Source organism: Gallinula chloropus (genome assembly GCF_964237585.1).
Source record: "Gallinula chloropus genome assembly, chromosome: 1".
NCBI classification, from domain to species: Eukaryota; Metazoa; Chordata; class Aves; order Gruiformes; family Rallidae; genus Gallinula; species Gallinula chloropus.
This window is the reverse complement of record NC_140085.1, coordinates 141,128,279-141,153,797: the sequence shown is the minus strand read 5'-3', so window position 1 is coordinate 141,153,797 and position 25,519 is coordinate 141,128,279. Positions and strand designations below refer to the sequence as shown.

General features: G+C 42.8%; 1 protein-coding gene across 1 annotated transcript in view; it reads right to left on the bottom strand.

Moving 5' to 3' along the window:
• Positions 1-25,519, bottom strand: part of SLC9A7 (solute carrier family 9 member A7) — a gene marked incomplete at its 5' end in the record, with an annotated part of 72,837 nt that overhangs the window by 33,610 nt on the left and 13,708 nt on the right. Inside the window, 6 exons of the mRNA XM_084279534.1 lie at positions 1,210-1,351; positions 1,632-1,737; positions 3,088-3,200; positions 4,182-4,258; positions 4,995-5,072; positions 6,427-6,626. Coding sequence (XP_084135660.1) covers positions 1,210-1,351; positions 1,632-1,737; positions 3,088-3,200; positions 4,182-4,258; positions 4,995-5,072; positions 6,427-6,626 — 716 coding nt within the window. The remainder of the gene's footprint in view (positions 1-1,209; positions 1,352-1,631; positions 1,738-3,087; positions 3,201-4,181; positions 4,259-4,994; positions 5,073-6,426; positions 6,627-25,519) is intronic.

Here is a 25,519-nt window from a genome sequence, read left to right as displayed (position 1 = left end):
CAAACAGCCTGCTCCCCTCCCAGCCTCACAGCACCCTCCTGAGCACAAGCATTAGAAGCAGCAAGAACAAACTGCAGCTTCAGGAGTGTGATTTTACAAAGTGGACCTGAATGCATTCCAGCTGTAATTAGTAGCCAAGCAGCAAGCCAAAACCCACAGCAGCAGCAGCATTGGATCAGCCAGAGCCATGGATGCCTGGTAGCCTAAAAGCCAGAGGAAAAAAAATCACAGTCCTGGGACACACGGTCTGCAGAAGAGCAGAACTGGAAGACTGAACATTAAGCACTGACAGCACATCTTCCCCCTTGTATCTGAAGGCTTTGTGTCCTGCAGACATGTATTAGACAGATCCTCACAGCGTGCATATAACGAGACACAGTTCAGACATTATTCCTTAATAGGAAGGGTCATAGGTTAATGATTACCGAATAAAACATCACATTTTAGCCCTTTAAGGTCAGTTTTCAGAAGTCTAGGCAGGCCAAAGCAACCTTGTGTATGGGATGTGCATAAATATGATTATACTAGTCAGTCTAAAATCAAGTGATTCCTATTTTCTCCTGAAGATGCATCATGGTTTCTGGAGCAGGTAAGGGTTAAGGTCTCCTGCCTGAGCCCAAAACAAAATCCACACAGAGAAGATGCTGAGCTCTTCTGCACTCTAACTGAATAGCAGCAGTAAGCTTTAAGAGGGGAGGACAGGTGCATGCAAAGCGCACAGCACTGCTACAATGTTAACTCTGGTAGAGATACAGTCTTATCCAAAACAGATGATATCAGACTTCCAGCAGAAAGGTTAAATGCAGGACTCTCAGAAAGAACCCATGGGGTCAGAAATAGCTATTAATGATTTTGCTGAAGATAGAATGAAACACCAGTTACCACACGAGACAGGTTAAAAGGTTGTCAGGCTTGAAAGCTTTTCTTTTTTTTTCCAATTTCCTAAAAAAGACACTAAACTTTAAAACATTAGAGTCTCCCCTTGGCTTGTAGCAACTTCACTAAAACTCCTGTGGCCACAGTTATATTGTGGAAAGGTGATTTTTGTGGGTACCTAAAGGTCTTTCTGTAGACAACAGACTACTCATCACGTCTTCGTATTCAGATTAAAACAAGGTAAAGGCAATTTTGCTATAGTTGGAAACAGGAGAGCACTTCATGCCCAAATGTGGCACCTAGCCTAGAAGAGCTGAATGTGAAAAAGGATATCAGAGCTGTCACGACCCCCGTCACTGCTCCCATCATGAAAGAACCACTGAATATTCCCAGAAAGACACCAACCGACTTGAAAAACGCCGCTGCATCAAAAGCATGGGTGTTTTCACCTGTTGGCTGGTAGGCAACGATAGATCTAGAAAGAGAGAGGAAAATAATGAGAAGTTAGAGGTGGCATAAGAAAGTTTTTATTATGTAATATGTGAGCAGCAGCAGAAACAACCCCATACTGAAGGCAATTTTGCCTCTCTAGCTATACATACACAAAGGGAGCTTGGCAAATGCCTGTGCTATTAATTCAGTTCAAGACAATCCATTTAAATTCAAAAGAATACTTCTCTGAAAAAGCATTTATTTTAGACAAACACCCAAATCAATCAAGTAATATCGGAGTAGGAACTCGGGTAGCTACTTACGAAGATAACACGATGGCAACAGCGTCATTCAACACGCTCTCCCCAAACAGCAGGGCATAGAGATCCACATCAGCATGCAGCTCATTAAATATTGCCAGCACGGTAACTGCAGAAAGAGGAGAGAAGAGAAACACCACGCTGGCTGACTTCAGGGCTGCGTGCGCTGACAGAGCAGCCTCTCCAGTCTGACTACAGCGACAAAACCCAGGAAATTAAGGACAGGATCAAAATTAAACTGAGAGGCAGACCAGTTTATCTATGGGTAAGCAATTCCACCATCTGTTTTAAAGCAGCTCCTTTAGGAGGTGGCTCTGTTGTCCTCCCATCGACCTGTACAGTGTTTATAGGAAAGCCCCCCACAATGGAGAGGCATGGGGCAGACAAAGCACTCCTACCAAAGCTGTGATGTTGACCACAGAAGGCATTCCATGTAAAGAAGTCAACAAAACCTTGTGCAGCTCTTGCTACTTTCCAAGGCCGTGTGGGATTGATCTCTGTCGTTTCAGCCACTATAAAATAGTGCTAATAGTCCTAAGCATTCCTCAAAGCATAAGGACATGCCTGCATTTGCACAGGACATGAAAAGTGCAAGACTACTAAATATTTATAACCATCCTTTCAAGAGACTTCAGCCTGAGATTAAAGGCCCTGATCTTGAATATATTCCCATAGAGCTTCAAAAAAATTACATGGTGACTGTTTGCATAAGTTTTGTGCAACCAGCAGCTGTTCAGAGCCCAGCTCAATCACAGGAGTTACTTCCCATTTTTGCAGAAATCACAACTGAGCACCCCCCCAAAAAAATAAAAAAAAAAAGGCTGTTTTAAATATCAAGCTTCACACTTCATCACTCCCTCCCCAGCACCCAACACACCAGCTCTCCCCACCAACCTGTCAAGCACAGACACCTCTGTGAGCCCGCAGGACTTTGAAGGATCATAGAATCATACTTTGCCAGAAAGGCATTCTTCTGCTTAAACTTACAAAACATGAACTTCATTTGAAGGAGGAAAAAAAAAAAAAAAGAACTTAAAGTGCCCAAAAGTCCCAAATATTGCCCTTATGTTATCTAATGTCCCAAGCAACACAGCTAAAGGAGGTGGTCCTGCTATCCAGACAACATAATAACTAAGTTTTTTGGCAGTCCCAAGCTTGATGCAAGCTACACAAAAAGCCTACTGGGAGAAATATATTTGCAGTATTTGAACAGGAAAGTTACATTTTCCCCCAAGCATACCATCATGTCATAACAGTCCAGCACCAAACCGAGAGCAAACAGGTTTCACAACACTCAATCTGCATGCATTTCAGAGAAGATCAGAGGTACTAGCGTAAAGTATCTGAAGATAGAGTGCTGTTAATATCTTCATGCTCTGCAGCCAACAATCCTGGCAATAGGGTTATTTTGGAAGGTTATTTAAAAAAGAAAAAAAAAGAAAAATGTTCAGCAAGCTACCTGGATCAGTGGCAGATATTATTGCTCCAAAGAGGAGGCAGTCTGTATAATAGAATTTATCAGAGAGCTGACCCACCAGCTTCATTAGTTTCACAACCCCATACATGAGATTCCTGAAGAGAAAGAGGATAAAACAGTTCAGGTCAAACAAGTTGGTGCATTTCAGGCAGGCAAAGGAAAAGCACAGGCAACACTATTTCAAGCAGCTTGGTTATGCTACAGCTCTGTGGGACACTGGCACAGTTTAAGCTCTCAAAACTAATTTTTGGCTTTTCCCTATGGACTGACTCAAGTGATATACAATCCAGAAGATATCGTTGAAAACTGGTAAGCAAAGCATGAAATCTGTTCACACTGCTACACAGGATCTACAGGTTGCTTCCTTTTTCCAGCAAAGGGAACATTTCCCTGCTCAAAATTCTCCTCAGTACTGCTTATCCTAATGCAGGACATAGACCAAAAGCTCTGAACTAGAGAGATATTTCCAAGGCTATTCCTTTAGGGGAATTCTTTGAGACATAAACCAAGGTCACCTACACAATTACGGATTTCTGTGTTTCAGAATGTCCATGCACCAGATACAGCAGTATCAGCAGCATGAGAAATTGTATGCAAGTGAGCCCACATGACTAGCTATCTCTAACTGAGTGCAAATGTGTGTATATATACACACACACACATATATACACATACACAGAGAGAGCGAGCAAGCATGCACACAGGCACCTGTGGGCATTGTAAGGAACGTCTCAAGGAGTGATAACTAAAATCCTACTACGTAACTCAAGTAAAAGTCAGTTCCAGTAAGAGTCTAACAAGGTTTGGACCAGACCATTACACCAGAAACTCAGCACTGCTCAAGTACAGCGGGCTTGTCGAGTGATTCAAAATTGACAATCTGATTTCAAGGGACAGCACTGTTTAGAATTTGGATAAATCTCAGCAAAAGTTACATTTGCATTACATCTGCAGGACACACAAATAAAATCCTCAAAGAAAATCACAAAATTGAGGCAATCTGAATGGCTCAACAGACATTTTATCAACTTAAAACTTTAGCACGGAAAGGGAATGACATGACAGAGTTCACTCACCCAATAATGAAACAAGAGACTGCTGTTCCTAAAAAGGCGTAGGCCAAAATGGATCCCAGGTTCCTGAAAAAGTGTCTCTGCATAGGAAAAAGAAGTTTATATACTTATTTAAAAGAAGTTATACCACCTGTTCAAAAACATACATCACGCACCACTACATTTGCACCTGCACAGAGAAACGCCCCTCCCTTTCAAAGAAATGCTGCTGTTACTCCAATGTAAATTCTGTCCAATAAAGTGAATACATCAAATCTGAACACTAGGTCTTAAATCCTACATGGAACTAATTGACAGGAAGCTTTCCACAGAGGTATTTTCGTAAGAGATGTAAGCATTAGCTACAGAACTAAAAACCAGCACCAGTTCATGGTATCTTCAAGCGACAGCAGACTCTGGGCCCTTCTGCCATTCAACATCTGGCACATCCCCACCAGCATTCAGATTTGGGTCCACTTCTCAGCATCATTTACTGCACTTTGGATATTTGAGAAGGACCAAAACAATTCATAAGAAAACATATTTTAGTTTAAATGAGGTTGACTAACATCTGGCAACATTCAAAAGGAAAACAAATCAGCAAGATTAAATAGAGGTTAATGTGTTTTATAGTAAAAAGGACATGTATTTTCTCTTAATATGATCTAACCATCTATGGAGGAAATTAGATTTTTCTTACTAATATTAAAAAAAAAAATGCTTGAAACAGAGACAGCAACTCCTGAACAAATTATGAGTCTCATGGATTATTTTTTTTTTAAAAACAGCAAAGAAAGAAAAAGGCAGCTCTTCTCCCCAGACACTGATTACACTTACTTTCTTCAGACTATAGCCAGCATGAAAAATTATAGGAGGCAACAGAATATTGAAAAAGACTTCTGGGTCAAATGTCACCTAAAAAATAAAACGTGAGAGTTCAGTTAAAAACAGACATACACAAATTTTTAAATCTTTTTTTCTCTTTAATTTCTGACAACTACTATTTTTGGTCATTGAAATAGCAAATAACTGGTTAAGTTGACCCTCCAAAACACGGGCCAGCTCTATACATATGCTGCAATAAAAAGCCACAACTTTACAGCAAACAGCATCTAGAAGAGACACTATGGCCATCACCAATGACAGTCTTGCAGCATTCCCACACACAGTCCCATTTTAAATTTTTTTTAAAAAAAACTGATAGAAAAGATGCCAAAGATGTTTCTTACTGTGTTAAATTATATCCATATATTTGCAGATGAGATGCTATTTAAGTTTTTTGGGTTTTGGGGTTTTTTTTTGGTGTGTGACTGGGTCCTGCACAGTTATTATAAGCCAGTCGGGTCAGACACAAGACTGGTTTTCAGGAACTGGGATCATCCACCACTTCCTCATATTTTAGTGGAAGCTCCAGATATCCACAATAGACTACACTAGAGTAAAGAACAAAAACCATTTAAAATCCAAATGGAAGAAGATGTGCACACACTGTGATGCCAACTAGGGTCTCTTCACCCCCTCTAAGCACAGGTTAGAGGACAAACACAGGTGTACGCTCCCAAAGGAAGGCTCATTTCAGCTCACTTTAGATATCTGCAGCAGGTGGTTACGTACAAACCACCACCTGAACTCTATTCGTAGTCAGCAGAAAGTAGGGTTTGTAACCTAAAATCACTAAAAGTCTCAATCCTATACTTCAAAGTCTAGCTTTGATAAACACAAGAAGGTGGTTAACGCCTGACACCAAATAGAACAAGAACAGCAGATTTGAGTAACAGTTAATAGATTAATTTCCAATATCAGACTGTCTCATTTGGTGGATTTTAGGGATACAAGTAGTAACTTATCTGACAACAGAGTAAAAACCTTAGGGGAAAAAACTCCACAACAACCACCAACAAAAATCACCTCAGAAGTGATCACTTCTCACTAAGAAAAGACAATTTTTCTTATACTGTATTACACAAGGCAGCACCAGGCTTTTTTGGTTTGGCTGGTCTTTGTGAATTCCACAGACATTGGAAATGTACATTAAGTCTTCAAACAGCAACCAGGGACTGTGGGAAAGCACTATGTACATACAACAGAGCACAGTTCTGCTGGCAGTGATATAATACAGAAGGTGCTTTTGAATTAAGCATGGAAGTGCTCTTGCTCTGGGGAATACAGATACTTGATACTGCCTGGCATTCAAATGTGATGGAGGAGGGAGGGAAGCACAGATAAAGGAGAAACAGTAAACCCAGCACAAGAAACAGCCTACCCTCACCTTTCTCAACATGTCATTTTGCTCCACGTTGTGGATCTTCCCGGGGCTTATTTCCCCTTTGAGGGTATATTCAAAGAACTTTCCACTGACGTTGACCAGGAGGGTTGTGAATGGTCTGTCCTCCTGTGAGCAGCTGAAGGGCTTGTCGTGGCCACTGGTAGAGGGAGTCCCATATCTCAAGATCACCCCAACTATGAGTCCTGGAAGAGAGTTAAAAATCCATGAGGCTGATTTGCTACTCCTATACCTAGCTTCCTAGTTTCAGACGGTGCCCAAGGTATAATGCATGAGCCTACAAGCATATGCGCATCACAAACGCTTTGCAGTGAACCATTACTATCAGTTTCCTGCAGAGGAGGAGAAGCCCTGAGCATCAGGGCACATCAAAATCCGTATACTTATAAAGTCTATCTAAAGTAAGCAAATACTCTATTTTATGCTTTTTCTTCCTCACCTCATTCCCACCTCTAACTCGCAAGCCCCAAGTTGCACAAGCACACTAGGACACATGAAATACACTTCACTTGCCCAAGGACAGGTAGATATACCATTGCTGACAGACAATGACTGCTGAAAACATGTGACATAATGGAGCTGGAATAGTGATGTTTTACAGCTATAATTTGCCCTGTAATTCTACACATGGAAACAATACTTTTGGTTTTGTGAAGTGTAGAAGAAAAAGTGAAGGCAAAAGTGAGGAATCATAAGACATCTGAGGTTCCAAAACATAAGAATTATTCACCCAACCTAGATAAAATCCAACCAGAAACTCTGTAAGGGATGCAAATAAATGCAACAGCAAAAAACAATTTGCAACCTAATGGAAGGACCCACATGCTAAAAGCTCCCTGTCACCTTAGGATGATCTGCAATTTATTCCTTCTTCCAGACAACTGCAAAATGAAGATGGATGTTTGACCCTTTTGTTGGCAAGTCAGTAGTCAGTGCTGGTTTTGCTCCCTATGACCTTCACTCTGCATCCATAGATCTGTTTCCCCAGCTGGTAAATAAAGTTGACAGGTAACAGCCAGCAAATAAAGGAGGTATTAAAAAAAAAAAAAAAAAAAAAAGAGAAAAGGAAAAAATATTCTACCACACACCACAAAAAAAAAATCCCAGGCCCCTGCAGAATTGCAGCTGCAGCCCCCTCCTTCTCCACCAGACCCCAGCCACATGAAACACCAGCACTAGGCTCACAGAATGCAACAGGAAGACTCAAAACTGATCTAACCAGCGTTGCCCAGAAATCCTGTAGTAAATCAGCAGCCAGGATGAAAACCGTACTGACGAGCTCACGTGTAAGCAGCGGCACAAAGCCAAATCCGTGCTGCTGCTGCACCAAGAACAGAGAGGGGGATACCAACAGATGGAATAGCTTCTTAGGCTCAGAGATGGTCCTTCAGTGAATTCACTGTGAAAGCAGATAGGAACTCCCCACTGCTATTGCATTAGCAAGATGCACTGGAGAACAGGATGCGTTATACAACGGGATGTAATCCACTCGTGCCATTTTCCACCCATGATAAAATACACCAGTTGTTTTAAAACAAGTTTTGAAAGTGTGCCAGTGATATCTATAATTGATATCCAGTGTTTGAAGTGAAACAACCTTTAACTCTCAGCATCCCACAGCCCAGCTAACACAGCTACAGGGAAATACACTGTTTTCCGACATTGTCTGGATGACCTTTGCTCCGAGCATCACTTTAGGACCTTCTGGATCCCTGCAACCAGGCTGCTGTCCCACACTTGGATGTGTCTGGGATCAGGGTGTCCAGTGTGGAGGCAGGAGGCCAGGAGAAACAGCAGCAACTGGTCAAGACAAGGCTCAGGTGACTGGCTAAAGCTACATGGGTCTCAGTCATGAAAGGAAGTAGGTGTGACAATAAACAGAAGGGGCCAAGGAAGCCACACAAATTCCACAGACAACTTCATCAGCAAAAAAAAAATTCTAGGCACTTGCTTGGTAGTTCACACGATGAGTTAAGAGAAGGTAAGTTCCCCAGGCTTACAAAAGATACAGACATGCTACTATATTTGTCATACAGTCCCCAAGTGACAGGCTTTGAACGTTCAAGTGAAATATGTCAGCTGGACATATTTGACAGATGCGAGCTACAGAAATCCTGAAGCAATTAATGCCTTTCCAAAAAAAAAAGTCTTAATGGAAAACTGCATGGAAGCAATTTCAGTTTTCTAATGAACATCAAGTCTTTTACACACTAGAAAGCTAGAGTACTTGTTAGATGATTTCTACATCCCACCTCACCTGACTATGCAACATTAACAAAGTTTATTTATTTAGTCAGCCCCCAAGGTCCCAAGAAAATGTAAAAACCCAAGTGCTTTTCAAGAGGCCTGACAGCCTGATATACAGCATCAGAAAGAATGCCCTGCCATTAGGTGCTTACAGAAGGCCAGGATATCCTCTGTAATACTGTGCGGATACTTGATCTCAACCTTTTCCAGAACATCAGAGTTGCAGCTGCAGAACAAAAACAGAAAAGAAACACCTGCAATTGCTCAATGGACAAGCCTCAAGGGATACTCTAGACTTCTAGGTTCTCAACACAAGCATAAGTTCAGTATAGCTCTGTTGCTTATTTGGAAGCAAGGGCAGTGATAGATACTGAAGAATAAGAACAGATACAGAAGAATCAGCACACAAATTTGGTATTACTTCTGTACCACAAGGTCTCACTGGTATGAAGAACCCAGATCAAAAGAGCAAATATTTATCTGACTCCTTAAGGACATTTTACCTCTTCAAAAATGAGAGGCCTCTAGGATCACTAGTCCAGCACTATCTTTCACTGCAAAATTGTCACAAGAGGAAAAAAAAGAGAAGCTTGAAACAGACTACAAATATTTCAAAATTTAAGAGCAGCTTTACTTTCAACTTCAATTTGTGGTAACTGTTGCAAGGGCAAGTTTACATCACTGCTCAAAAACTATCAGGAAGGAAAAAATCTCAAAAATTAATGCTTAATGCCCTGCATGCATGACTTGCACTCTCACTTAGAGCAGAGAAAGGATTTATGCCAGCATCTTGCCTGTACAATGCCAATCATGCAACTGGTACACAAAGAACACCTTCCTGGAAATGAAGCATTAAAAAGCTGGGAATATTTTTCCTCCCTTTAAAGTAAATCACCACTGATATTAAAAAAACATTAGACTTCAGCCATAGTCAACACCAATCTGCACAATACATCATTTAAAGCAGCATGCTTAGTTTTGATTTTGTTTGAGAAGTCACTGAAGTGAGAATACCAACTCGGATTAGGCACACACAACAAGAAGCACCCATTCCTGACCAGAGCCAAGCTCTGCGAGGTTTCCAGCCTAATTCTCTGCTGAAGAACCAGCCCAGAGGTTTCAGGGAGCTTCAGCAGGCAGCAGTTGGCAGGAACCAGAGGTATTTGCAATCCACAGTCACTGTTCAATCAGTAAATCAAATTGCAAATCAGTGAACTGGATCGATTGGTGAACTAAATCCTGCTTAGGTAGGGGTTTCTTATTCATGCCCAGTAAAGGTCCAGGCACCAAATACTAAGGGTCCCTCCCAGTGCAATGCAGTTTGCCATAACCACCTTTCAGCCCGAATGAAACTCAGCAGAGACCTTACTGCTGCCTGCAGCTAACTACTAGGAAGACAGAGAAGAGAGGGACAGACTCTTCCGAAAAGCACATGGTGACCAAGACCAAAAGCAGCAAACTTGCTGCAATGCACAGAAGGAAGAAAAAAAAAAAAAAAGATAAGGTTTGGGTTTGTTTTTTAAACAATGACATGGCCTAGCACCAGCACAGGCTGTCCACAAAGGCCATGTAATCCCCACCCTTGCAGACAACCGAAACTCAAGTGAGTACGGCCATGAGCCAGCCGAGCTGTGGGGGCTGGACAACACTACCTCCCAGAGATCCTCTTCAGCCACAATTACTCCACAATTCATGCTCCTTCCCACCAACATTTAGACTCCTCAGACACCTTATGCTGCAAAAGTTTCTTTAAAAGCACTTTTGCTGCTTCCTGAGTCAGTCGGGGATTTCTGTTGCTTTTGAGATATTTGGGGGGTTTTTGTTTGTTTGAAATGACAGACTGTACTGCTGACTAAAACTAAAAGAGAAGTGGCAACATAAGGCCTGATCATAAAAGCCAAAGCAACCTAGCAGACCAGGAAGGGGATGCTTTTACTTCCTCAATCTGCCCCAGAACTCACCCCACAGAGCACTGGCAGAGCCAGTGACCAGGAGATGTTCAACTGCTGTTAATGCAACATAACAGTGGAAAAGCAGATGCCATGATACAGCAGAGAAAACGCTTCCTAGTAGTCTTTACTTTCTTCTTTTTCTTTTAAAATGTTAAAGTAGCATATTTTGAAAAGGACACTACAGCAAACCATTGCCTAATTTGTCAAGCTGGGCAGCAGAGTAGCTGTGAGACTCAGTCTCACTCACCTCAACACACAGCCTGTCTCCCCCGGCACAGCCCACAGAGGCACAAGAGTGTGTTTTGGGTACTTGGACAGCAGCTTCCTTGTGGTGCAAGATGATGGTGAGTAAAATACCTTTTGCTTTTGGAAAGCCACATAAAGACCATGTAAAAAAAAGCTTTCTTTTGTTTAAAAGTCCAGACGTTTTTTCCTCCATTCTCCCAAGTGGAACTTTTTACCAGGTTGAAGACAAAGAAATAAAGATGAAAACTTGAGGAGAATGTTGAAAGAAAGCCCTGTAAATATGTTCAAGGCAAAAGATTAATAATAATTATGATAACATACAGTATTTATAATCACACAGCTTGTTTTACTATAGAATGTTTGTGTACATCGAGATACCATGGTTGAAAGGCTTTACTTTAAATAGCTTGAAACCACACCTGAGAAAGTATTTCTTCCTAATGCAGGGACAACCTTTGAACCCCACAGCCCACACCTTCAAATCTGACAGTGGTTTATGAGGAAATTTCAGCACATCTTACAAAGCAATTTAAGCGCTGTTGCAGATCCAGAACTGAGACCGTAAAGTTGCACATCAGAAAAACAAAAAAAAATCAGATTAAACATTGCATACCACCTCTAGAACCAGTAGCAACCCCCTCTCTATACCATTTGTTTGGCATTCAATGTGCTACCCTGCACAGGAGTGCTGAGGCACACTACCATATGACCTCTTGGAGATGGGTTAAGCCAGTGACTGCAGAGCTCCAGGCCTTTGTTAGGGTCCCACCTTCAGCACTGCTGACCCTTCAGTTACTGTCTTAACGGTGCAACGCTGCCAGCACGGAATTCATCAGCAGCTTGGCACATCACTGAAGAAGGTGCAAGACTTGAAAATTGAGAAGCTCATTTTTAAATGAATCCTCATCTTTGTGCTCATCCTGCTGGACATAAACTGCCAGAGACACGTCCTCATCATGTTTCAGTAGGGAACAAACTGAAACCAAACGGGTTTTTTGACAGGGAATGGAGGTGGGTGATGCCTGAAGTCTGGAGGAAAATTTTGGGGATATCCAAAACCTAAAATGCTGAATAGCAAATTCAAGGTCACGCTTGGCCATTGCCTTGGAGCTGTTTAGATAAAGAAGTTAAGAGAGTATAAGCAAGCTGGCAGTTCTTCCTTGTAGGCGCACGCTGCAGCATGCTATCAAGGGCATCTTTATAATAAGCATTTTATTAACTTTTTTAATAAGCCAAACTAAGCAGAGTTTTGAATTTAAACAAACAGATTGCTCCAAAACAAATGTTATTGGGAGACTGTGCAGAACCAAATGTCAAAATAACTTGCTGGCTCTGCACTGCTGGACACGTGAGCACAGTGTGCACCCTCACCTCCTCGCAAACCTTGGGTTCCACCAAACCTACAAGAAGAGTCTCTGTGATGGTCAAAAATGCCTTCTGATTAACTGCTGCTCTATTTTTTCTTAAGGGAGCTAATTTTTTTTCAGGCTGTATCATGTAAGCATGATCTACATACTTGTGTATAGTTAGATGGTCACAAACAAAAATAAACTATGAACTACAGAGGCAGGCAGAAATGCTCTATGTTGTAATGCACATTCTTACCGATGATAGGGTCAAAGAACAGGGTTAAGGTAGACAAAAGTAATTTAAAAAGCAAGAGATTAATTTAAAAATATCAAGATATTGAAACAGAAGACTTCTGGAATTTCACTAGTTAATTTTTTAAGGATTATTAAGTTTCACATATAGCTTCACATTTTCACAGGAGATTTAACACTCCAGAAAAATTAAGTTTGTTCCAAATAAGATGGCTACCACAGAAACATGATCATAAAGATGTGACAACATGATAACCAGTAAGAAAAATTGTTCCCCCAGGGATCTGAAGATCCAGAAAAAAAAGGAAGGGAACACCCCACCATCCAATAAAAGCACCAAACCCTGAGACCCATAACAAACCACAACCCACATCAAATATTGAACAGCCTAAAGTGAAGGCTCAGCCCTGGAAGAAACTGCAGTCCCGTGGTAAGGACACAACGCCACTAGTCCAGCCATGGGACTCTGAGTCAAGAGTCCTGAGCCAATTCCCAGCTTTAGCAGTGACTCAGTGGAAGAGCTTGGAAAAGCCACAGAAGACAATTTAAAGAGACACTCTCAACTTAGAAATAAAAATGACAGAGTTAGAAAGGGCACAGGTATTTATCAGAGATTATAAAGAAAGTCAGGGTCCATAACTAATCTCAACTCACGTGTTTTCAAGCTCATTTACCAAATAATCATTGTTTCATGCAACCCAGATTTAACAAAGCATTTGCTGGTAAGTGCTGTATAAATAATATTTTAAAAGACTTTTTACACTTCAAAAAGGTAAGTATTCCTCCTTAGCTCTAAAACCCAAAGCAGTAAAAGCCACACGCAGGCTAACACCACGTGCATTCGTAGAGGCACCAGCAGCGATGGACAACCACAAAGACACCAATCAATCTCTGCCACAGTGTGCTCCCTTTCCCTGCCCCACACAGAAGTGACTCCCTAACTGCAACTGGTCCCAGTCCTCTGCAGCAGGAGCAGAACTGAAGCATCTCTTTCAACATGGACTTCTAGCCAGATGAGGAAAAACCTCAAACACTGCAATTCTTGCCCCAGGCTCGCTGGTGACCCCACTGGCAGGCACCCCAGAGGAGCAAACAGCAGGAGCAGCAGCAACTCTACGGTATATAAGAGAAAACTTGTGATTTAATCACTGTGTTTTGTTACTACTTTTCTCTCTGCACTTGGTATATCTCACACAGAAGGCCACAAGCTCCACAGAGTCCAAAAAAGAGAGAGCAATGCCAAGCTGCCTGCCACAAAAAGCTTTGCAGTAGTATCACCTGGGTATACACCTAGGAAGAAACGAAACTTCCCAGTTTAAAAGAAGCGAGCCCAGACAATAATTATCCCCCCTCCTAAGGCGTGCTGTAAAGCTTCAGCAGGAGTTATTAATCTGTCATTGCGAGGAGTCAGGCTTCAATCAGCAACCCAATTGAAACTCATTAAGCAGCAGCAATCTCTTTCCTGACACTGTCATTTAATTGCAAAGGTTTGACATAAGGAGGGAACGAAGGGGGAAGGGGCAGAACATACATCTATCTCTGTGCGGCTTTGGGTTCACAGACCCCACAACAGCTAGAAGGAAGGCTGTTAACTATAGATAAGCCTGTTCCCTTATGATGTTTCCCGGCCTCAGGCCTTTAAATACCCTTCAGATGAGTGAAGTGATGGATGCATGTAAAGGCCTTCATCCTAAAAACCATTTCTGGGAGCTTCCGATTAGGACAGGGGCCCAAGCACAGTCATAGGAGGAAAAGAACAGGAAGAACTTTGAGCAAGGCAGATGAAGTAAAATCTGCATCAGAAGGGTTTTCAGCTGTCTCAAGGAGACCTTCCCTTTACTTCTCTCTTCCCAAAGGTCTTTCTGCACCAAGACCCATCTATGTACTAATACCAGAACCTCCTACCTCTAGAGCAGACAAAGGTTTCAAGTTGACTGAATTTTCAAGGCAATCTTTTTTTTGCTGAGGTAAGCCCCACACTCTGTAGCTGTGGGCAGAAGACCAACTGGCTCTTGTAAACAAGATGGTTTGCAGCTTACAGGGAAATGCAACAACCCAAAAGACAGAAATAGCAGCAAGATGACAACTCCAGCTTTCTGTGATCATTATGTTTAGCCACACAAGTCTTGCTATTGCAACATCCAGACAGTCTCAGAAGAAAAGCTAACCCATTCTGTAGGGGCAGCCTCCCCAAGCAGAGCTGAGAAGCCACATGTTCCCTCTCTTCTGCCTTTCGTGGGTGACCAATCTGAACATGGTCACTACGGTGGCAGTGGCCTTCCCACAAACACACCGCAGTTCTCATCCCGCTCCACAGCTGTTTAACCCAGTGACCCAGCTACTCTGACATCCATCCCATTTTACAAGCTAGGAACCCCTCAAGCCAGGAAACGCTCTTCTAGGACCTTACAGACAGCTGAACGGAGGATCAAAGAGAGCAGCTATTACTTTCACAGGACTGCCTTTTCTGTTTTCATCTATAGTGTAAAATTTAAGCAGTTGTTTTATTATTAACTGCAGAAGCCAGGCAAACGACTGCTGCCACAGCCTGCGCTGCATGAGCGGTTTTGTGACGCTGTCTTCCTTGCTGATTCCCATGAGCCAGAGGGGAAGGAAGAAAGATTTCACTTTGAGCTGCAACAAGAAAAGACAGCGAAAAGCTCAGCCCGCTCACAAGCGGCGCATTGTCCAGAGGTCCCACAGCTGCAATCCCCAACCTCCTGCGCATCCTGTTACCACTCTTCTTCCCTCCTAGACTGGTGCAAGCTTTACCTTACCCCAGCCAAGCTTACCCTACAGCTCCCAGTCACGACCTTCCCCACAACAGACTGACAGCTCCTTGCCTGCTCCTGACACATCTCAGGCACTACTCCGGCCTGACACTTTTGCCACCCCTTCCAGCCTTTTCAGCATCAGTTGTACCAGCACAGTGCCTGAACAGTCATAGGTGCTTTGTCTCTCTTCTGCACCCCACCTCAACTCCAACCCCAGTATGTCTCACTAGTGGCTCACACACGTGTTTGGGAACCACGTGGCTCCTCCTAGTCCAAAAGTGCCAGCTGAGCGCTAGAAAGATCAGATTTATTAGAGAAGAACAGCCAATTCCCACTACATGGAATAGTCTGCCCCACTGACATCTGGGGCAGCTATTGATACCAGAGCTTGGTGCAAGATCCTTCACTTGCATGAGCAGAACCACTGTGCACCCCATGAGCTTGCTCTTATCATAGCCATTTTAAGTACATCAAGCTATTTATGTACACTGGCTTGCTGCCATTTATTCCTCTCCCCTGAAAATGCTCTCAAATACAACCTAAGGGATTCTCAGATTGAGCCAGCAGGTTTTTCCGCACAAACTGCTTCAACACAATTCCCAGATCCACATTAAATTTTCACGTTTGGGGAAAAGAATCACTATAAAGCAATTCTTGCACCCCAAGGTGGACGGGCACCCTTTCAGCAAGATACCAAACCGAAAGAAGGATTTTTATTTCACTCGCTTCACACCACGCTGCACTTTGTGATGCTTATCTGAAGTGGCCCTGAAATATCCTCCAAGCTTCCTTAAGTTGTTTCTCACAACATTTTTTAATTGATACAAGGGGTTAAACAAGCCTCTTTCAGTTGAAAATTGCTTTAAGTCAACATTCTTTCAAACTAATTAACTGCACATGGTATGTACAAAAACCTGGGAGCTAACACATTTTCCAACAGAAACATGAACTCCCACTTCCCAGTAAGCTAGAGGACAGGGAATGGACTCGCACCCACACACAGGAGGAGGCACAGAGCATGCAGGCCACGAAACAAAGCACCACTGCTCACCATGTAGATCCTTTCTCATTTTTGCACACATGAGTGTAAGCAATCAGTCACGCTACTGCTCAGATGCAACCTTCAAGGCCTTTTCTTTTTACTTTTCCATTTATATTTTTCAAGCAAAACACATCAGCTAATTCTGGCTTTGCTTCACTTTCACTTCCCTAAAGCTACTCTTAGACCAAGAAGCTGCCTGACAGAATAATACGAGCGCCAGTGGCACCAACATGCAGTAGGATACAATGCATTTTATCTAGCTTACAACTGCCATCCCAAGCCACAAAAAAAGCACCTTATTTAACAGCGATGTGGCTGTTTGGGCTCTGGTATCAGAGCAAAAACCCTAGAAGTGTTGGCTTGTGTAGGTAACAGGTTACATCACCCTGCACTTAAGTGCCAAGCTGCAAGCTACATCTGCCAACATTGCTCATCAAGAGAGCACTACCCTCAGAGAACACACAAACCTTAAAAATTAAAGAGTTTGTTGTAAAAATCTACACACTAGTACTACTGCTTTTGGATAACCTGGTTAAGAAACGGATGACTACCTAGACACTTGGAAAAGCAACTCTTGAGACTTTAAGTAGTATGTACTCCAGTATTTGTTACCATATAGATTTGCAGGTGAAATGGCAGCGTATGTGCACTTCTTAATATCCTCACAGCACACAAGCTGGATTGGTAGGTAATACATAAAGACTTACTTCAGTGGAGGGCAACTCATCACAGCTTATATTTTGCTTCCATTGAGCTTAGTATTTGTACCACCACTCTGTATACCTTGACATTTAAGAGGTTTTTAGGATAAGTGGCTCTTTCCCAGAGCCAGCAGGAAAAACTGCTGTCATCTCATCCACTTCCAAGCAGCCAAGCTTACAAGCTAAGATGAGAAACCAGTCAGAGCCTAGGCTTCCCTGTTCCTCCCATCACCACTCCATGTCAGAAGATAAGAAATTTGTCTTTCATCCCACTGTTTGAAGCTTCCAGCCCAACATAATGTGATAGTTCCTACATCCCAGAGGTTACCTTTTAATATGCCTCAAAGTATTAGAGTTGAGTTCATTTACACCCCATAGGCGTATGCTAGATCTCCTTTGTGCAATTCATGGTAAAAAAAAGTCAGAAGTGCAATAGGTAAAGCTCATTTCTTCCAGACACTGAAAGTTGTTGGTGCACTTGAAGAGAGTTCTGGTATAAGGATTTACCTTTTAAAAACCATTAGCAGTTTGCAAGAGTTCCTGTACGTTTATCTTTCAGGGTGCTCATCAAGATGGGTGGGAGAAAACAGAACAGTAATTAACCACAAACAAAAATTACAGTGTTGAAGTATAAGCACCGACTTAAGCCTGACAATCAAACCTAAAACTGAAATTCATGATCAAGCTCAAAATCTAAAGACATATTAGGAGAAAAATGAGATGTTCTTACAAAGCATTTGCAGCTTGCATACATAACTGAAGAGGAAAAGAACAGATCAGAATTTGAATCAAGCCTCCAGGGGGAAAAAACCCACGCATTTTTTTCCCCCCTAGACATCAGCTCAAAGTTACTTGCTAAAACCACTTTGAGACCTAAAAAAAGCCACTTCTGTGTTTTTAAAACTCCCAAACCACAAAACTGAGAGCAGTCCTTTTCCGTTTCAGCTGATCACCTTCTTACACAAAAATAAATCAAAGTGTTATGTTTGGCACTGATTTCCTTGGTGAAATATGCCAATGTCATGACAAATACTTTTAAAAATGTGTGTGTGAGACTTTCTGCTGGCTAAGGGTCATAGAAGTCAGATTCTTTGCTCAGGCTGCCCCAAACCCAGCAAAAGCAGCTGTTTCAACAGCAGCCTCCAGCTCGAGCTAGCAGATTTGGGACACAAGCTTGCAGAGGATGAACACTTTCCGCTACCACAAGCGAGACTGGTGGGAACCTGCAGACAGTTTGTGATCCTGAAAACTGTCTGCTGTGTATCCAAAGGCAAAACAAGAGCTCAAATCAGTTTTGAAATGAAAGGGCCTTTATGGTCATGGGTGCTGCCTAAATGAGTTGGTTCAGACCTCATTCCCCTGAGATTCCCCATGGATTTCAGCAGCAAGGAAAAAAAGGAAGAAGTTTGTCTGCACAAAGCAGCCCCATCTACTCTTTTCCAGCATACGATCAGACCTTTGACTGTTGCCATTTCACTGACAGATGTGGGTCAGGCCTCTCACGTACCTCCTGGCCGCGTGAGGACCAGCTCCCCCGGGAAAAGTCCTGTGGCTGTGAGCCGCTCGGCCCAAAGCAGACAGCCAGAACACGCAGGCCGTAGCACTGCCTGTGCAAGCGGGCTCTGCCAAGCCACCTCATAGCACTCACCCACCGGAGACTGGCAGTAGGCCCCACTGGACCAGGGGCAAAAACGAGGCCCTGCTGTGCTATACAGCACATTCTTTCTACAAACCGAAAGCTTAATACAAGCGCGTGGAACCATGAAGGGGATGATTATTGCTCTACCCTCCTTGCTTTGCAAGCGCACCTCTGAAACGAGAAGAGCCTGGTGAGAACTCCCACAAAGGCGCAAGGTGGGGTTTGAAAGAACTGCTCTCTCGCTCCAGAGACTGCTGAGTGTCAGGCTTATTAAATATTAAGGCCAGACAAATTGCAGAGATGTCAACAAGCCTCAAGACTTTGCAATCCAACACCGATGAGCTGAGCAGTCTCTGTGGTACCCTCACCTGATGCTGCTGCAGGTTTTGCGAAAGGCCCACTTGCGTGAAACCAATTTGGAATTATTCCTCAAAGAGCAGAAAATATTTGCCAGAACAACTACAGCTCAGAGTTTCGGTTTCTGAGGAAATGTCTCAAAAGCAAAGCAAGCTCTGTCAAATAAAATTTGTACAAGTCATTTTGCTAGGCTTAAGTCATATCCTTAGTAATGCCTGTGCTTTAAGCTAAATTAGCTATACAAGCTTCACTAAAACCTCCATAAAAAAACTTTTTAAAAAGTTTACCATAGTAGGAAAAGACTTTGCATTGCAGCTGTTAAGACAATGACTTACTACACTAGCAAGTAAAATCTGAAGCATGGGTGAGGTACACAACAGGAAGATTGTGATGCATTTTCTTAGAACTGACACAAGCAGAGCACAGGTCAGTGTAGTTCGCTGCTGGAGTGTGACCAACATTGCTTCTGCAGCTTACGAGAGACCCAGTGAAGTATCTCAGGAATCCCCACGATCATGGTATATAGTTATATTGGACACAGCTACTTGATTTTTCCATGCCAGAAGTAGCATGGAAGCTAGTTCACACAAAGGTACTATACAAGCCCCTTCCTTCAGCACAATCTATCAAAATTGTACAATAGCAACATTAAAAAATAAGCTGAGACATAAATACAGCAATGCAAATCCAGCTGGACAGATAACAGCTGGATAATACCTACAGAAGTGCAAATACTCAGTTAACAACTTCTATCAGCAATTATCACAGTTGTCCTGGTGTCAGGGAGTGCAGTCACACCATTTCCCATCTAATGCATCCACATTAGCAGAGATCTGCAATGAAAGCACAACACTGCACAACTCAAGTCCATACTAGTGGTGAATATCCTACTGATGGCAACTGCATGCAAAAAGTATTGCTCTGAAAACATGAGGAAAATACTCAAAATCCATGCCTGGATGTATGATATAGTACTATGCCTTCATAGAGGGGGGAAAAAACCCTCTCTTCCCCCTCTTGCTTCCTTCCCTCTCATTATATAAATCTCAGCTACCTACTATTTTCAAGCTCTGGGTTTGCTATTCAAAAGCCCTTTATGTAAGCCTTGTCATTCGTAACAAAGCCTGTCACCAGCAAAAGGTCATTCAGGAAAGGTTCTCTCTAACTGCAGATGACTTCAGAAAGCACCACTAAGGCTTGCCACTTCAGCAGCTCTAAGAAAGTCCCCGGATCAGTTTGTTGGCCCAACCAAAACTTCTGAAGAGCCAAACTCCATGGTGAAAACTCAAAGGCAAGAAAGCCTTCTTCACAACCAAATATTAAGAGCAGCGTTCAGAAAATTAACATCCATACAAGTTACATACATATATGACATTACCAGGTGCTTTACCTGGTTTGGGTAGCTGCTAAACTGGTCCCAAAGTAACTGGAAGCCCTAGTCAGTCTCCAGAGGCACGTCTGTTCTGATCTGCAGTCTGTGCCAGGCACACGGCGTAACCGCATCCTGCAAAACGCTGTACCAGGCATTTTCATTCCAACTCTTTATTTTAAATTACGGCCTACTCGCTTTGTAATGGCACAGCTATTTAAAGCATTGGTCATAGCAGCACCAGATTGTTCTATTGAGCAAACTGGTAACATGAGGTGCGATTTAGCTGCTCTGGTTCCGGGAGCACGGGGAAGTGCTGCATGCTACCTGCCTGAGAGCGCAGCAACTGCCCCTGATTAACACTGCGTTCAGAAGAGGCTAGCATCGCTGGGGATGGAACAGCTCAAGTGCTGTACTAGACCACCATGGGAAAAAACTTGCATTTGCCACCACACACCACGACAGGGGCAAAGCAGGATCTGAAGTCACACAGCTCTCAGCCACAGCGCTATTTATTTTTGTGAAAACAGGGGACGTTTCAGACTCCAGAACCGACTCTCCATCTTCAGCCAGTACAGCAAGGTCTTCCACCTTTGGTGCTCCTGGCATAACACAACACAGCATCCCACTTGGAATTGCAAGTACCATTTTGCTAAGCCTTGTTTGATAAAGCAATCAAAGCTAGCAGGGGAAAATAGACTTAAATTCTAAAGTTCCAAGTTTTTAGTGAGAAATAAACTAATCAAATCACAGTTAAGGAGAGATACGCTACTACATCACGCACAGCCTTAGAACGCGCTCTCTCCGAGTACACTCTCCACTGTGCTTTTAAGAAAAGCCAGTATGTTACCCAAAGCTAACATTTTATGCCAGCCCAAATACTTCACAATATACTGAGAGCTGAACAAATGCCCGGGACAATCCATCCATTCATGACCACGGGAGTTCATCATTCCTACTTATTCTCCATCCTTCGCAGATGCAGTAATCCCTATGAATGCTGGCTTTCTTTAGATTGTAAAGAGCAGCAACAGGGGCATAATGAAAATCCATCCAAAGAAAATCCAAGCTCCCAGAGCATGCGCTGAAGATTTGCTGCTCTGTACAGTGGGCAGTTAGAAAACATGCAGGAAGGAGAACAGTGGAAATTGAGTTTTAAAGGGTTTGTGAAGCACCAGGTGCTGCATTTGAAAAGCTACAAAGTGCTTCTATATAAAGTCGTGTTGTAGCACCCTCCCAAATACACAGAAAGACTACCTTTCCCGCTGAAAGGAACAGGGATCAATAACTCACAGAAAGAAGGAACAACAAAAACAGAAAGAGGTTACAGATACACTGAAATGCTGTTGCAGGCACTGTGGAACATTCTGCTGCTACTGTACCAAAGGTATGTTCATACCCACTCCCAACAATGATAAGTTCTGAAGCTCTAGCAATTAAAGTAGTTCTTGAGAAAAGAAAAATTATTGCTGTGACATGGTCATAGTTTGACTCCAGCAGCAACTAAGCACCACACAGACACTTGCTCACTCTCCACCCCCTTTCCCCAAAGAAGTAACAGTGAGAAAACTCAGAGGTTGAGATAAAGGCAGTTTAATAATTGAACTGTAACATTATTATATAGCAATATAATTCATTATATTAATTGAAACATAATTTTAATAATTGAAATACAACAACAAATTGTAACGAGAGAAAGATAAATAGAACCCACGACAGACAAGTGCAAACGTACAACAATTGCTCACCACCAACCAACCAATACCCAGCCTGTTCCTGAGCAGTTGCACCACCACCCACCACCCCCAGCCAGTTTCGCCCCTAGTTTATATACTGATTGTGACCTCATATGGTATAGACTCTGGCCAGTGGGAGTCATCTGTCCCGACTGTGTCTCCTCCCAGCTTCTTGTGCATCTTCAGCTTTCTCCTTGGCAGGGCAGCATGAGAAGTTGAAAAGTCCCTGACTGCTTGGCAACAGCTAAAACATCAGTGTGCTATCAGCACTGCTTTCATCCTAACTCCCAAACACGGCACTGCGCCAGCTGCTAGGAAGAAAATTCACTGGAAAATTGACTGTATCCCTGCTGAAACCAGGGCTGATGCCAATTCATGGCAATGACCTAGAGAGAACTACTACTTCAGCAAGCCTTCCCTCAGTAGTAGGCAAGCCAGCTGCACAGTGCTTTGGCTGCAACCCCATGTGAATAAAAATTGCCTCCCAAATTCAGAAAATAGAATACACAATAGATAATGAATCTTTTTTCTTTTCTTTTTTGATAAAGCTTTCAACAAGCTGTGTCAATTTAAGCAAGAGGACTTGTTGTGAAATAAGAGCAGGTTAAACAGCAATAAATGGAAGATCAAATTGGATAACTGCTCCTTACTGTAAAGTGTTACCCAGCATCAGATATACAGGTTTATGGGATCAGTTTCAGCTTCAGAGCTAATTGCCATAAGGAAGCAAACAGACTATTTAGCTTATTGTTTTCTTCTAGCATGCCTAACATTCTGAAGGAGCAGCAGGACTTTGAGGAGCACAGCATTATCACTGTTATTATGTTTCAGGTCATGAGATCCAGATGAGTGCAGGAGGTGGTGTTGCCTTCTGGATTGGCACAACAGCAAAACACAGGTTACTCATGCTGAATGCTGACAGACTGACCTGGGAAAACAGTCTGTAGTCAGCCAAGTTTCAGAACACAAACATAACAAGAAGAAAAGAAAACAGCAGATTATATCATTAAATATATAAAATCTACATATTTAGAAGCCAGCATAATGACTGGGCACTACTAAAAGATTTGCTTTGAGCACTGGGGTTCAGCTTTGGTTACTCTCTGTGCAAAAAATAATCTTTTCCAGCAGTCTAAGTGGAATTTTTATCATTAAATTCGACTGAAAGTTAACAAGGTTCTCCTCTCACACCGGTAACTAAGTATCTAGCCCCGAGTCACACAGAAACAGAGCTTACCAGATGTGTAATGCACACAGAGGCCAATACTAAGAGGCTCATAGCAAACACCAAAAAGCCAAGGAAACCCCCATTAACTATTTCACCAACACTCAGACACTCACTAATAAAAGCCAAACACAAAACAAAACAGTTTTCCTTAAAACTGTTGGCTAGAAAATAAAGGCAGAATTTGCCCCTTACAGGTGTCTGTGCCAGGTGAGACTCAGCAATGGGGAAGGGGCACCCCAGCACCCATACACTCTTCTCAGCTTTCGGACTTCTCCCACAAGGGAGGTGGCAGCTGCCTGCTTGGCATGGATGCTGCAAAGCAGAAATCACAGGCAAACGACAGGCACAGCCAAGGTATGCAAAGCCAGATCACATTTAAACTGGGGCCCTGGGTGATGATTACAGGAGCAAAGAGCACGTGCAGCACTGACTGCATTGGAGTGGAGGGTTCTGCTCTTCCCTGAACAGAAGGGATGACACTGGCGGAAGTCAGCAAGTAAGGACAGAATCACAACTCACAGTCCACGTGCAGCAGCAGGTTTCCTGAGCAGCCCTGAACAAATCTTTCCTGTCACGTACTTCAGATCCGGTGCTATTTACCATCTTTAAGAGACAGAAATTATTAAAGCTTCTCAGTGCTTGGATACTAATATTCCATGGATCTCTAAACACACACGTGCTTTTTTTTCATCCCACATAACCAGGTCTAAAGTACAGCAAGGAGAATCGGATCCCAGAGTGATGGGCAGCAGTGGAACAACCATTCCGCTGCTCCCTGCTATCAATACCATCCCTTCAGGTGTGCCAAGCAAGTAGGAGTATGAAGAAAAAATAGCAGTGTAAACAGGTGACTAAAGGCATTTTTACAGGCTGGGCAATGTAGTTGAGATGGTTCAAAGATTGTGCAACTGGTGATGACTTCTGAGAATATATGCCACACAACTCAACAGCCTAAGCCCAGCCACAGCCAGAACCATCCCCCTCTCCCGCAGTTAATTTCCTGAGGGAAAGCATTCTTTTTCAGGGTTTCCTATTTGTCATAGTGTCATGGAATGGTTTTGGTTGAAAAGGACCTCAAAGACCATCTAGTTCCACCCCCCTGCCATGGGCAGTGACACCCTCCACTAGGCCAGGCTGCCCAAAGCACCACCCAATCTGGGCTTGAACACTGCCAGGGAGGGGGCAGCCACAGCTTCTCTATGTTGTGACTCACAGGGTATGCAAAAAGGTCTGCAAAACAGCACATGAACACGTAGCAATGAAAAGCCTAGACCAGTAATTGGAATATTTTTCTTCTTGCAGAAAAGCTTCTACTTTTCCAGCCATTTGTCACCCCTAAAAAAAGGACTCATATCCCCTTCAGACACTTATCTTCCTACAGTCAGTCTCTCAGCCTATTTCAATATCCAATACCTTCTCCTCAGCTAAATCTCCCTCTGCAGATAAAGTTCAGCCAAGCATTTGTCCTTGGGGTATGTGTTCTCACAGCAACTTGTTCTGCAACTTATTCCTGATAGGGTAGGTGACTTCTTCAGTACTGGCTGATCTCCTGCTCACTGAAGCTTAGAACAAAGCTGCTCAATCCTCAAGCACATCAAACCCTAAGTCACAGATACATTTTCCTGGTCACAACAGCCACTTGTCTGGGAGAGCGTCCTGCAAAGGTAACATCCCAGTACTAACCTCAAGTCCATGGAACTTGGTCAGTTCAAATTCTGGTACAAAAGTGAGCTTTTTACCCAGACACTTTAAAAACAATATCCTGTTTTCAACTTCATTTTACTTAAATTTGAAGCCCAGCATTACAGAATGGACCTCTAGTAAGCCACTGGAATCAATAAGGTCTTCCCAATTACATTTAACAGCCCCAGAACAACCTCCTGGTCACTCCAGCCCACTGTTTCTGAGCCATATAAAAACCTCTGCCTGCTCAGGACCGTCCCACAAAGCCCATCAACAAGCTGCTGTTTGAAGTTTCTCAAGCAGTAAGGCAAATACAGCATAACAGATAAATCACCTATAGTAAGAACTGTCAAATTCAGGAGCATAACTAATGATTACTTAAGGTGCATAAAGGCTGCCATTGTTCATATATTTATTTTGTAGCCCTTTTATGTTCACCGCACAACACACAGTCAGTTTAGGTGCCCCTTTTTGTTGTACTGAAACAGAAGTTTCTGTAGTTA